The sequence below is a fragment of the Solanum verrucosum genome, unplaced genomic scaffold (assembly GCF_900185275.1).
Source record: "Solanum verrucosum unplaced genomic scaffold, falcon-dt-bn FXZP01000307.1, whole genome shotgun sequence".
Taxonomy (NCBI): domain Eukaryota; kingdom Viridiplantae; phylum Streptophyta; class Magnoliopsida; order Solanales; family Solanaceae; genus Solanum; species Solanum verrucosum.
The window spans coordinates 1478644-1493334 of NW_026020264.1; the positions used below are offsets into that span (position 1 = coordinate 1478644).

Genomic DNA, 14691 nt, shown 5'->3' on the forward strand with positions numbered 1-14691 from the left:
GTACAAGTGAAATACTACAAAAGAAAAAGGAAATCAAATGTCTTTGAAGATGAGAAGACAAGTGAGAGGTGTGCTTTACAAATGAATCAAGAGCTCCCTATTTATAGGAGTGGATTCTTCCTATCGATGTCATTCATGACATCACTATGTGTCAAAATGTCAAGGTTTACCTTGTGAAACCATTTTATGGTTTATCCAAATTTCACCTACAAAATTACTATCTTGACTTTTGTACCAATGAAGAATTATCTTCCTAGATATCAAATCTTCACATTAATTTATCTTGAATCTCGTCAAATTTAACACCAAAGGGGTCCTTTGCGCTCCTTCATTTGACCTAGTGCTTTTCTACTTTGTCTTTTAAAGTATCATCTTGTGTTGGAGTTTATCCATTTTAATATTAAAATTTAAACATTAAGTGCATATGTTGGTGGGTATAAATTGACAAGAATGTGATCATTATTTTGGTGTAACTCTTGTAACTCATGATTTACCACTAATTTCACTCATTATTCTACCTCATTATACATTGTAACTTATGTAATTTTTGGGTCATTCATTTACCTACATTATTATCCACATCATTCTTATTCAATACAAAGAAGAATACCTACCCTATAAATACTGGTGTTTCTTTCTTTGTGAAGGGTATCTCATATTGTAGTATGTAGTGAGGTTAGTGTAGTGAAAGAGAGAGTTGAGACAAAGAAGAATATTGTAAGTCTTCAACTTATTCACTATACAAAAAGAGAAAAATAACATGTTGAAGGAAGGTGTTCTTTTGTGTTGATTTGGACTCTTCAACTAATCCGAAGTTGCTTGAGTTGTACAACGTTGTTGGACTGTTGTATCATGAAAGGGACAAGTCAAGAGTATTAGTGTTGGGTCGGTGTAGATTGTGCCGCAGTAGGCTTGAATCTCCTTAAAAAAAGTGAAATATCTACGCTTCAGTCTAAAGATTTATTTATTCATTTTTGTCATTTTTTTATTTTCAAGTGTAATTTATTATATTTATGGTATATTACACCAACATCTTGAAACTTCTTAAGATCTAGCATGTGTCTCTTTGCGTATTTTTTATTAGCAATTACTAGTACTTAAAATAACTAGGAGTAGATTTCATACCTCTATCTGCTCACTTTCTTGATGATTGAAGTATCCCAATCTATATTTATTGATATATATGGCTTTTGTTTTCTTGCTTCTAAGGTGGTGTTAGATGTAAACATGTTGCTGCTATCTTCACTGTAAGTGATGTGGTTTTAGTTAACGTCTGATTATTCATATGTTCAATTATTACCGCAGGAAGAAGATTACCAAGTCATAAATAAATATATCTAGTCCATACCTCAAAAGGTCAAATGAGTTGAACAACTTACAACTTTGTGGTTTAAATTTGGCAGCTCTGTGTTAGCTGGAGATGAAATCGAATAGCCCAGTCTCTGGTTAAATGCAACAGCTGCAGCACTAATTGTGTCTATAAACAATCAAATTTGATTTTAAAAAATCAAGATTATATGACTTAAATGAAGTCCAATTACATTTGCGACAATCTGTTACATTGACAAGACGAGCTCAACCCATTCTATTCAAGCCCAAAAAATCCACTAGAATTACTTGAAGATCAAACTACGATCAAGCCCTGGCTCATGCCAATTTAGAAGAGTCTTTGTACAACTAAAGGAAGGAAAAAAAAAATACACAGAGAAACTCAACTCTTTCAGTGGTGATCTGCTAAGTCTTCTTTTATCTTTTAATCCGAGTCTTAAATCTTTTTGATGATTTAGAATTTAGTAATTGTATATTATCATCTTAGCTGAACTGTTGGTTTAATCATACTTTCTCTTACGCTGGTACTTGTGCAAAAAGGATCTTAGTGTGAATAGCAAAAGAGAGAAGCTAAGTGGCCGTTTGACTATAAAAATAAAATAAATATCACTATTGTTACTTCAAGGTTGCAACTTGCAAGGCACCCTACTCCTAAAACATATAGGAAAAGGGAAAAAAATAATTTTGAAAATTTATGGGCAGTCCTAAATAATACGGGAAAAAGAGAAAGTTTCTAAATTTGTTGCCACTCCTAAACAACATCGGAAAAGGGGAATAAGTTTCTAAAAATCCTTTATAAGAGGGGTTTGATGAGTTAAAGTTTCTTATTACACTTTTAACAAATTACTTTTTTTCCTCATAATTGTTGTTCCTGTTCGAGTGAGTGTGAGAACAATGGATATTGAAAGAGTTTTCATGAGTTGTTACAAGATCGAGGAGCAGCCTGACGATATTTTCAACTTGATCGAATTAGCTCTGCGTGTTGGTGCATTCAAGTATCAGCCACAGTTCGAAAAGCGCAAAGCCAGAATAATCAAGTTCCTGATGAATCCCTCGATAACATCAACTGATGATGATGATGATGATGATGATGAAGAAGAAGAAGAAGAGGTTATCGAGGACAATGTTGGTGATCAAGATGACGTGACCAGCATTGAAGAGCCTGAGAAAGAAGAAGCGGATGGGTTAGGAACACAACAAATAACTGCCGAAAGCAACAAACCCTTGGTGACGAAGATTAGAATAGTCATCCGCAAGTCTGTACAAGTTGCTCCTGCGGAGAAACAGAACAATTGCAGTGAAATAACAGAAAGCAGCACAGAGTTGAAGAAAACTGACTTGGTTCAACAATTGGATAAACAAGGAACACCACAGTCCCATAATACTACTACTATGCAATCAAGAAAGAGGAACCAGTCCACCAAACCTCCCCGTGTAAAACAACTTCTTTCTGATTTTTCTTTCGAGAAGCACCTTGACGGAGACAAGCAACTCCAGAAACAGAGTCACAAAGGTTTCAAGAAGATGGAGAGTGACACAGAAAAGAAGAGAGAAGAAGGAGCACAACAGACCCTTACCCAATGCAGGAGAAAAGAGTGCACCACTGGTTCAACAAAGAGCATACTGCCTCCGTTGATGAAGATGAATGTAGAAGTTGCTCCTCCTCCTAATCCAAAACAAAGCAACTGCAGTTCAAGTACAAGACCAATGCAGAAAACATCACAAAGCTATGCAGTTGCAAGACCAATGCAAAAAGAAACACAAAGCGACAGTGATATGAAGAAGAAATTTGAATCAAGCAAGAGGAAGTTCGAGCAAAGGTTAGCAGATCAAAGGGAAGCCAAGAGACGGATTGTATTGGTAGACTTTCATCAAATGCCTAAAGCTGCTAATGACCCTCCTGCTCCCAAGCGCTGTTGGAATAGGAAAAGGTTTTGAGATTATGATGATTTGAGTTGTCTTACTTTTTTGTCTTGTAATTTTGGAGAGCATCAGCATTCACTTCATTTTTTGTATGTATGAATGATCTTTTACTTTGAAATAGAGAAGTTACATTCATAAAAACAGCTCGAAGGACATGCAAACTTATGTCCTGGCTCTACGTTTTCTCTTGGCTACTCGAGCCAGATGATTACTTAAAACATCAGGAGCCAACAAACTGATTACACTTTTCTCTACAGAAAATCGATCACCTATTTAAGCAAGAAATAATTATTAAGTAAAGGGGCTCTCTAATCTGTAAGACTGTAACTAGTAACTAACACATCCCCTTTTCATAGTCATACATTCACAAACTCAATCAGCTCGAAGTTCAAATTTAATATAGAAAGACTTGCAGAGACAAGACATCTGAAAGTACTGGTTCATCTCAAGTTAGAAAGGAGAGAAAAAATAAACAAGACTTATTTTGCAAGACAACAAAACTAAAATTACCTTATGAGGAGTAAGTAAATGCAAAGGTTGTACACTTTTCATTCAACATAGCAAGGATTTTTTTAGTCAATGTTGAATTAATAAGAGTAGAGATTGTTAGGAGCAGCAGAGCACATGAGCCTTATTTTCCTATAGTCTGGTTTGTTTCCAGATCTGCAATGAATTAGAATGCTTCCGCTGTTCTCCTAATACTTGTATTCATGGCTGAACACCTTTAAAAAATTTAATGTGATGTCATTAAAAACCTCTGCGTGGAAGTGCTGCACTCCTCAATGTCAACATGCTAAAGCTGTCTATTTAAATACAGAAAATAAAATTTCAAATGTCAATGTCTAATCAGGTTATGTACATCTTGTTTTAGCTTCAAACAGTTGACACTTTAAAGTTGCAAGGGGGGGATTGGTGGGGGTAAAAGGCAAAGTAATGTTTAAGAAAACAGAAGTATTAGAATAGGCGAAGCAGCCTTCCCATTATAGATGTAAGAAAGGCACAATCTTCTTAATTTAGACTGTTACAGAATTCTTTACATACACAGAAGCATTCTCATATATATAGCAGCAGGTTCATGGAAACTTTAAACTAAAGCAAAATATTACAGACTTAACAATTTAAGTGAACAAACAGCTCTACACTTTATCTTTATATATGTTAATTTTGTTCAAGATGATAATAATTACACCAACACTTAACATAACAGTACATTTGCCCAAACAAAATTCAAGCTCTTCAATTTGATAATCATAATGAATATATAGCTAGTCCATAACTCAAAAGTTTAAATGAGTTGAGCAACTTACAACTTTGTGGTCTACATTTGGGGCAGCCCTGTGTTAGCTGGAGATGAAATCTGAAAAAGAATAGCTCAGTCTCAGTTTAAATGCAACAGCTGCAGCACCATGTTTCAAGAAGTTAAAATCAAACGCAAAACAGCTACCACTTCAACCTCTGAATGATACTGCTAATGAATGAGGACTGTCAAGTAGTTGTTGAATTAAAAATAGCTCTAACTGTCTAACATTAGGCACTACAAAGTATTAGGGTTCCATACATGAACCACCCTTTCTAATATACTTTTCTGTATAATGTAGGATTATCAAAAGTGTCCAGCACCAGCTGGCCCTTTCTTATAGTAATTGAAATCTAAATGCTTATATTGCTTCCCTCAATTGCAGCATACAATTAATCAAAATGTTAACAAATGAAACTTTGTACAAAATAGAACAATTAATGAAAGCGCTACAATCTACACTACAAAAAGACGAAAGCAATAAAGAAGATAACGCAATATTTACTCCAAATCATAGTATGAGCAGCACCTTTAATTGTAATAAAATGAACTACAGATTTCATTAATCAGATCTCAAAATAGTACTAAACCAGAGGTTTACATAATTTGATTTACACTAACATTCAACAGAAGAAGCAACAAAGCCCTAATACAGAACACAAATTAATCATAAACATAAAAGAAGATTCCTAAGCCCTTTCTCCTCGAATCCTCCTAGCAAGCTGAATATCCTTGGGCATGATGGTAACCCTCTTTGCGTGGATTGCACAGAGATTGGTATCTTCAAAGAGACCAACGAGGTAAGCCTCAGCAGCCTCTTGTAGAGCAGCCACTGCACTGCTCTGAAACCTCAGATCTGTCTTGAAATCCTGAGCAATTTCCCTCACTAGCCTCTGAAATGGCAGCTTCCTGATCAACAACTCGGTAGACTTCTGGTACTTCCTGATTTCTCTCAGGGCCACAGTTCCTGGCCTGAAACGGTGAGGCTTCTTCACTCCTCCGGTGGCCGGAGCTGACTTTCTGGCAGCCTTGGTAGCTAGTTGCTTCCTTGGAGCCTTTCCACCAGTGGATTTGCGGGCAGTTTGCTTGGTACGAGCCATTTTGATTGTATGCTAAAATGAAGAAACAAATTGAGAGAATGGGAAGTGATTTGACTGTGCAAAAAAGGTGAATTTGAGAGATGTTATATAGGAGTGAAGTAAGCGGGAATCATAGGAAATTTGGAAGGGAGTTCGAAATTGATAACATCCGTTGGATCATAAAATTTGGACGGTAGAGATTTGATTAGTAAATGTTTGCTAGGATACCAATCCGCGTGCTACTTTATTAACAAATGGATATTTGCCATGTGGATTTTCATTTTCATTTTTGCCTTTGCATATCTTGTTTTGGGCCTAAGGCTAAAAAAGATGGTAAGCCCATATGAGATTGGACCTGTTTGTGTTTCTTGCTTTTCCAAATAACAATGTTGCTCTGACTCTTGAAAAATGCGGACGGGTGCGTGTCAGGTTCTCCGTGTTTTTGAAGAATCCGACACGGATGTGACGTGTGAGGAACATAGGGCAAGCATATACTAGTAGATGCCCATGTCAAACTCCTAAGAGGAAAGGTACATAGATATCACCAAAGCTACAACAAGTGACAACTGCTGAATATAAATGAAGTTATTGAGCATTTATTGGCTAATGCAAAATCACAAGAAGGTGAACGCCATTCTCGCTGGAGATGCAACACGATATTCCTTCATCGACTGGGCACTAACTAGTTTGAATAAACGTCTTCCTGTTTTTGAGAGTTCATCATCAGGATGATAAATCCCAACTGATCCCATGTTGAAAAGAAAGACATTGAATTTTTCAACTGACACTTCTCACACTAGTTTTACTTGTTTTCCACTTAGGGTCACACCTCTACCAAGTCACACCCTTGGGTGCCACTCACAAGCTCATTCTATATGTTTGATCCAAATTTATCTGCAAGAGTGCATATGCTTGATCAACACAACAAAATAAATTACAACAATCAATTGGGGATAACAAATCAAAACTACACCAGAAGCTAATGGATATGATAATAGGTTCAAAATCTACACAAACAACCAAGAGCGCAAAACAACTGGACCAGTGTTTCTTTTACATCCCCTCAATTCATTCTTCTATAATAGGAAGAGTATCCTGTAAAGGAAATCTCAAATTGTTAAATTGACTGACTGACTGCCTTGCCGGACTAAGTTTAGCTATAACATCTTTTAGAAACCTGCCCATCCAGCAGGTTGGGAAGCTGATTTGCTATCTATATTCTTTGGTTCACCAAAACGCTGAGAATTTTTCGACTCGTTGAAATTGGCCTTTATCTGAGAGCTGGAAGCTGGCACAGCTCTAAAGCTATCCGTTCCAAATGCTGATGTATTAGTTTCAGATGTCTCTCTGTTCTGGTAGCCATTTTTTGTCCTGACAGATCTAGGAGTAGAGTTGACTGGAGTGGCTTGTTGCTTTGGATCATCAGCAAATGCTTGCCAGGACTTTGAATCTGAGCTCACCTGACTCTGGCCAAATAATCCTTGCTGAAGTTCCCAAACTGTTCCTTCAATGTTATCTTTTTTCTGTATCAAAATCAATTTTGAATTAATAATTATTGAATAATCAATTATAAATTTTACTAACAATGAGAGTTTAATAGCAAAGGATGTACTGGTGGAATTTGACTTCCAGGAGACGCGTGGTCCCTCGTGTTGTCTCGATTTGGTGATGGAGTTCTGGCAGCAAGAGCTTGCTTAAGCTCTTGTAGCTCCTGTCGCTGTGATCGGCATATTGCAGATAGCTTTTCATATTTAGATGTTATTTCAGCCTTCTCCATGTTGGCTCGTGACAGCTGTTGCTTCAGCTTCTCAACCTCAGCTTCCATGAGCTCTTTCTTCTCCGGTTGTTTTGTGTTATTTCCAGGGCTAGGTTTATTGGTACAGAATTCTGCAACAAAGGAATTGAATCCTTCACCTTGGGGGGGAGTTGGCCCGTCTAACTTTGACGATTTATTATTCCCAACACTCTGACCTGAACCATCCTGGAAAAAGTTTATCTCAAAATCCCTTGATGGGGCTTCCCCTGCTCTATTGGCTAGTTTTGGTCGCACATTATTTTGCATTGGGTGGGAGCTGAGACTTTCCTCTTTCAAAGGGCTATTTCGATTAGAAACAGGAACCTTATTGGGATGACTCTTGTCATGGACTGAGGAACTGTGCCTTATCTCTTCGTCAAATTTGGGTCTGGTTGTCTCCTCTGAAACAGAGGCATTTGTTGCATGCTGAGTATTCCAGAATGCACCAATTGGACCAGTAGCTCCACCGGCTTTTGAATTATGTGGTGCAGGCAATGCATTATGATTAGGTTCAGCAGCCGAAGGAGGTGGCGGAGGATTTCTGCTAGGCATTGGACTAGTCTTACCTGCAGCTCTTGAAAATCCTGAAAATCCAGCAGATATTAGATTCATTGAAGTGGAGCCAGGATTTTGTATCTTAGTAGTGTCTCCAGTCGCAACATAGTAGAGGTGTCACGTCCCATATGAAAACTCCCATTCCTCTCTCCCCACAATAGAAGAAAGATGTGTAATTCATATGTAACATTACAAGCATCACAAAAATATTTCAACTGTACAGGAAACATGGAAGCATATAAACAGCTAATCTGTCAATTTCAACTTCAAATACACCTTTTTTTCAACTTCAACCAACTATTGTCCAAATGACTACTAAGGAACTTCAGGTGACTTCTAGACCAGAACCAGAAAAGGAGACTTAAGATTTTATATAATTGATGAAAAGAATTTTAAATGACAGAAATTGGTTCTTTATTATAGCGGGCTAAATAAGTAGATATACTGAATGCAGTAATCTATCAATGTTATCATCCAACAAACTTCACAGATAAAATGTTAATCAATCACAAACCTGAGAAATTCCTATTATAAGTAATTCACAATAAAAACGAAAGATCTGGAAAAATCGTTCTCACCTTCATGCCCATCAATACCCTGTTGCTGCATTTCAGGGGGTCTTTCAGGTAACGACTTTTGAAGTTCATCGGGCAACAGGCCATTAACACGGAACCACACCTGCCATAAAATAAAACAAATTGAGTTAGAAAGCTTTAGAGTAGGGTCAGCCCTTATGATTGCTATGGGCAGCACCACTCTACAACTAACCTAAGTTTATGCAGATGAATGGCCAATCAAGCAAAGCGCTTGCCTGCGTGATATCTGGTCTGGCATCTGGTGATGACTGAAGCATATCTCTTATTAGGTCTATGATGGAAGTGCTGTATTTTGGTAATTCTGGAATCCGGTAATTGCCATTTAAAACTTGAAGTTTTGATTCACCATCAAATGCAGACTTGAAGTAGCATATCCGAAAGAGTAAACAGCCAAGGGCCTGCAAGACAAAAGTGCCGCTGTGTTCTAAGATAACCCCGTAAATCTAGGTAGAAGAATTATTTTTCTGATTGTTAAAGATAAAATCTAGGTAAAGGATTTGCTGTTTCTGAAATCATCTTAAAGTTCCTTCAGCCTGCTAAACTTACCCATATGTCTACCTTCTCATTTATAAGTTCTCTTCGGTACAAATCCCACATCTAAGGAAAGAAAAGAAGGGATATAGAAGTCAGCAATCAATACCATCAAAGATAACAATAATCAATAACAAGGTCCTCAATCAACCTCAGGAGCTCTGTATGCAGGTGTCGTGTGTTTCCTTATATTGTCCTCCTCAATTCCCATTTCCTCAGGTTTCTCAAAACGTTTGTGGTTGGTTGAAGTGCTACCAAAATCACACAACTTCCACAATCCATCAGCACCCAACAAAAGGTTCTCAGCCTTTAAATCTCTGTAGAACAGGAAACACAGTACAGAATGAAAGAATAATAAAATCAGAAGAGAAACTTATGTGAATAAATTCAGTGTAGTCAGTCACGGTTTTGCAATGAATTGGATCTCTTAACTGTTCACTTTTGTTCCTAGCTGCTTATGTCAATAACACGAAACAACTCAAACTCATAAGATTGTATATGGAATCAACAGAACCATTAAGCAGAAGGTTAAATGGAATTGTATTGTATCTTTTTATTTTTGGTGTAAAGAGAAAGGTCTAAAGGAAACAGAACAGATTTTAGAATTATTAGGATCGTTGTAAGTATTTTTTTTTCTCTTCTTTTGTCCCCCTTCGTTTTTTGAAGGTCACCAGCATATTCTTAATGCTGAAGAATACAACATAACCATTTCCAAAAAAAAAAAAAAAAGTGATCACTCAGTAGCTCTAACCACAAACAAGGGAAAGCGCAACAGATGAAATTCAAGGCAATGAACAAAATTAAGCTGAAAGAAAATATAAAGAGAGTTGAAGACTGATGCGGATTACATGACAACATATTTAACATAAGATGCAAAATATTGAAATTGTGCAAGCAAAGAAGAGGAATTATGATTTATGAAGCCCCAAATCACTGAACAGATGAAACATAGTGAAGACTATTATAAACAACGCCTAACCTCAACTGAAATTAGTGCTAAAGAAAGTTCGTCATCATTTTAGAAAACTAATCGGGCTTAAGAGTTTTTGTCTTTACCTGTGAGCTATGGGTGGGGATTGGCAGTGCATAGCAAAGACCGCGTTGCACACATCCCTGAATATTAAGAGGGCCTGTTTCTCCTCAAAGAAGCCAGCTCCTCGGTTCTCAAGGACACTAACCAAGGATTGTTCACAATATTCCATGACAAGGAGAGCTTCCTTTGTACGACCCATATCCAAGATGGTATGCGCGTGAAGTGTAACAACATTAGGATGACCCTTGAGCGATTTCATCACCGAAATCTCTTTCAATACTAGATCAAGTGATTCTTCATCATTAACAATCATATGCTTTAATGCATACTGCTTTGAACCATGTAGCATATCTCGGGCTAAATAAACACAAGAGAATCCGCCCTCTGCAATTGCATTGCGCACTTGAACTTTGAGATTGCCAATATCAATGCTGCGACCTTCAAGCCCAGTCTGTTCCTTGGGCATAAAAGGTTTGAATCTCCACATCTTAAATAATTCTATCAGAAGAGAGAAAACCACTATGAATCATGGCAAAGATAAAAGATTTAGCAACATAAACAGTGAAACTAGAATCTGCATGCAGTAAAGTGAACTAGCTGTACAACCACTATGAAAAAAAGTAAAGTACATGTGCGTTAGGTGGTATATGTTTGGAGTTTTACAAATACTGAGTTAGAAACTAACATTAGTTAGTGTTTGTTTGACTTGTTTCTGGAACAAATTTGACTTTTTATGAAAAAAAATTTGAAATAGACTTTTTATGAAAATTTCCAAATTGAGTTTCCAAATCTCAGTTTTTGAGTTTTAGGAATATTTGAAAAGTTGGGTTTGGAAATCTCAAAAATCTTTTGCTAAGTCAAGTTTTCAAAAACCTCAAAGGAACGTCAGCTTGCTAATTCATGATCAGCCTGAAATGGTTACCTATAGGTAGAAGACTGCAGATATTTACATTAGAGAGGCACAAACAATAATATTACTGCCAAAACTTCACTCCTACAAATGCAAAACAAAATGTGTTGAACATTTCCAGAAATGGATCTTTTCTTCTTTCTGAGTTGGAGGGGGAGGAAGGTGATCAAAATTTTAAACTTCCACCAGATCAGGAATAATTACAAACTTAGACCATGTTTAAAAGTGAGTTAGCTAAACAAATGAAGTAGGGACTGGAGCTGCAGGCCTTTGAATCAGATCAATATTGGGGACTGATGACACATGGGAAAACTCAAGAGCCTTGACCAATCAGAAAAAAATCCCGCTTCACTAATATATATTTACTGTCCATAAGACCTGCTACACCATATTATTGCTGACAGATGTTTCAAAATATATTCAATACCATGAATAACCTTTAATGTAAAGAGATATTTATGGTAAAAGAGCCTTTATCATAGAAAGATAATCATCAAATCTATCCACTACTAAAATAATAGATTCTGAGCTCCATTTAATGCTCGAGAATGTTCTTCTACTATGACATATACAGAGAGAAAACAAGCTGTGTTTTTAATGATACAATTATTGCATTGGACTGACACAAGGAATAATGGAACTCCAAAATTAAAGACAAGCAAGATTCTAGATTCATGAACACAACGACAACCGCTCTATCCGTATAGTACTGTTATTATAAGCCTGATTAGTTGCCCTTTTGCCTAGTTTAGAGGAGTTATGGTGTAGTCTATCGAATGTATCAAGTGTGATCAAATTTGTTGGTTTCTTCTCTTCTTTTCTGAATAAGCAGATAAAATTGGTTATTATATGGTTATGACAATCAGCAGAGATGTCTACACCAGATTATATTGGAAGTATGAAAAGAAAAATTAATACAAAGTTTCAAACTAATGAGTACAGTACTCCAATTTACAAGTATGCAACATTGAGCTTCATTTAAATTTTTTAAAGTTGTACAATTATAAACTTGCATCCAGCAAATGTTTGCCTCTATGGCACCCACTTAGCCTCGAAACACACACAAACATGCCATCTCCACGCAGATTCGAGTCCATCACATAGAAGTTAAAACATAGACAAATTTCAAGTTTACAGCATTACAACTGCATTCAGGTTTTCCAATATAGTGAACTTCTTTTTTTGACAAGTAATGATATATTAAAAATGGTATAACAACACTTAAGACAGTGCATTAATAATTACAAAGTTGCAAAGCCCAGATCATATCTAACATGGAATCTACATCATTTACAAAGGCCATGTTGCACCAAACGGCTAGCAAGGAAATACAATTTCATTCAAGTATGTATGTTGCTCTAAGTTTGCCTACAAAAAGATTCATAAGGATACATCTTTGCTTTGCCTAACTTTTTATTCTTTTCATAGGTCCAACAAATTAAATTCAAGCTGCTGCAACTATTAAATTCTGAAAGTTTTTGCTTTAAAAAAACAGACCTGAGGCGAGATAATCCTACTTCAGTCCATTATCTGATGCAGTTAGCTTTCTTTCCTGACCATCTACTAAAACTTAAGCGCTATACTACTTTCTAAGAGAACATGCATAGCACTAACCTCTGCATTTTTCCCAAAATTCTGGGATGATTTCTTATTGACAACATGAAATGCCCAAAAATGAAGATATAACTTGTTCAGATGTGGAAATCAAAGATAATAATGTCTCATCAGGCAATGGATCCAAATTCCCACAAAAGATTCTTAATCTTTAACCAAAATAGTAAGCTAGAAGATTCATTTGCACCCAATAACAGCTCCACATGATCAAATTTTGGTCAAGCAAAACAAAATCAGGCCATTCATACACAAATCAAAAAATCAGACTTGGTAGCATCCTACGATAACCAATTGATACCATAGGATAAAGCAAGATTAAAGAATCAAAATTCACAGTAAATCAACACTACCCAATTGCAATAAATCCAAGAAACGACCAAAAACATTGTAAAAATTCTACCTTGATGTTGTAAGTTACCGATCGAGCACAAGAAAACAAGACACCCCAAATCAAGAAATCAAGAAAATTTCCTAAAGTAACTGCATTTAAACAGCTTTGATGTAAAATTGATGAGATCTGAGACTGAAGATTTGGGAGGTTCTTGGGATTCAGGGGATTGCTGGTGAGATCTAAGAAAAGTGTATAGTAATCTTTGAGGGGTTCTATGGATCGCGTTTTCGCCAATTGGCTTATATGCCTTTTTATTCCAAAAGGAATAACTTTATTCCGACTATACTATATAGTATTTGATTTTCTACCGTGTGAGTTTTTTTTTTAAAAAAAAAAAATATTTTATAATTTGGAGTTCAATATTTATATTGAAATCTAATTAAATTTAATTTATATTAAGTAGGGGCGCATTCGGAGAGAATGCTTCTTATAAGGATTTATCCATATCCAAGTTTAAATCGAGACCTTTGATTAAGAAAAAAATAGTTATATTTTGGCGGTGAGGTCTTTCTTTCAAATATTTTTTTTTATCTTTTTCCAGTGGTGATGTTTCATCTGCTTTCTTTATCCATTTTTTACTCTATCAAGACATTTGTTTTGCTTTTTTCCTCTTTTCTTATATTCAATAAAAAAGTTTAGTAGTCTGATGGAAAATATCATTACGTAATCTTTTTTTCTTTCTAGATTATCTGAATGATCTTTTTGACAGTTAAATTAATATTTCTCTAATTGCTAAGAGCCTTAGAACATTTTTGTGCAGTTACTAATAATGTGCTTAAAAAAGTTAAGAAATATAATTGAGTTTTGTGTGAGTTTAATAAGTACTTGTATGTTTTGTTAAATAAATATTTTGTTAGGGGTACTTATGCAGTTATGCTTATTGCTTGGTGTATGACATGGAGAGCTTTTTAATTTCACTTTTTTTTTTGGTCAATAGTACAGCTTTCATTTCATAAAACCAAACTTTATACAAGTATAGCATTAGTAGCCTAGACAAACTGTTCTTACAATCAATCCTGCTAGTTTCACTAAACTAATACAAAGAAAAACAAGAAACTTTATAATCTTCAAAAGGGATATCTTGGCAGCATCTGTAAGCATTCCCTCCATGTTGAATTGTTCCTTCCTCTAATATGTATATGCAGCACTATATCTTTTATGATCTGTTCGGAAGAGAATGGTCGTTTTTTAAAACGAATGTAATTTCTAGTTGTCCACAATTTATTCACAACCATTGCAAACGCACAACTTGTGATTTCAGCAACACCACCTCTTCTTCTTGCAATTTGGCTCATCCAATTCACTTCAGTCTCCCAGTCTTGTATTTGTCTGTTGTGTCCCAACCATTGTAGCACTATATTTATTTAAATTTAATATTTTTTATGTGAAATATAAATTTGTGTGTGAAAATTAAATTTTTAATAAATAATATGTCAAAATTATAATTTTAAAATACAATAAAATTTAAATCTTGAATCTATATTTGATGGTGGTATATGAAAGTATATCTCACTTGACAACATTATTTTCCAACTATATCGAGAAAATAGTTATTGACAAACCAAAAGGTGAAAAATATGGCATCTTTTTATTCTCCTTCTCATCAACCCATTATTTTCGTCACCATTACTGACATCA

General features: G+C 35.6%; 2 protein-coding genes across 2 annotated transcripts; both read right to left on the reverse strand.

Moving 5' to 3' along the window:
* Positions 1-5090: 5090 nt before the first annotated feature.
* LOC125833772 (histone H3.2) lies at positions 5091-5683 on the reverse strand. Its single transcript, XM_049512957.1, has one exon. The coding sequence runs from the start codon at positions 5647-5649 to the stop codon at positions 5239-5241; it is 411 nt and encodes a 136-aa protein (XP_049368914.1). The 5' UTR covers positions 5650-5683; the 3' UTR covers positions 5091-5238.
* Positions 5684-6611: 928 nt separating this feature from the next.
* On the reverse strand, positions 6612-13301 carry LOC125833584 (uncharacterized). The gene is made up of 8 exons (XM_049512738.1): positions 13063-13301; positions 10162-10636; positions 9257-9422; positions 9121-9171; positions 8790-8972; positions 8557-8656; positions 7241-8007; positions 6612-7151 (listed from the first exon to the last, which is right to left on the reverse strand). The coding sequence occupies exons 2-8, from the start codon at positions 10623-10625 to the stop codon at positions 6798-6800; spliced, it is 2085 nt and encodes a 694-aa protein (XP_049368695.1). The 5' UTR covers positions 10626-10636; positions 13063-13301; the 3' UTR covers positions 6612-6797.
* Positions 13302-14691: the final 1390 nt, after the last annotated feature.

Excerpts from the sequence above, each read along its gene's own strand:
- LOC125833584 (XM_049512738.1), bottom strand. The coding sequence starts at position 10,625 with ATGTGGAGATTCAAACCTTTTATGCCCAAGGAACAGACTGGGCTTGAA. Across the intron at positions 9,172-9,256 it reads CTGCATACAGAGCTCCTGAG|ATGTGGGATTTGTACCGAAG; the intron begins GTTGATTGAGGA and ends TTCTTTCCTTAG. Across the intron at positions 7,152-7,240 it reads CTGGAAGTCAAATTCCACCA|AAAAAAGATAACATTGAAGG; the intron begins GTACATCCTTTG and ends ATTTTGATACAG.
- LOC125833772 (XM_049512957.1), bottom strand. The coding sequence starts at position 5,649 with ATGGCTCGTACCAAGCAAACTGCCCGCAAATCCACTGGTGGAAAGGCT.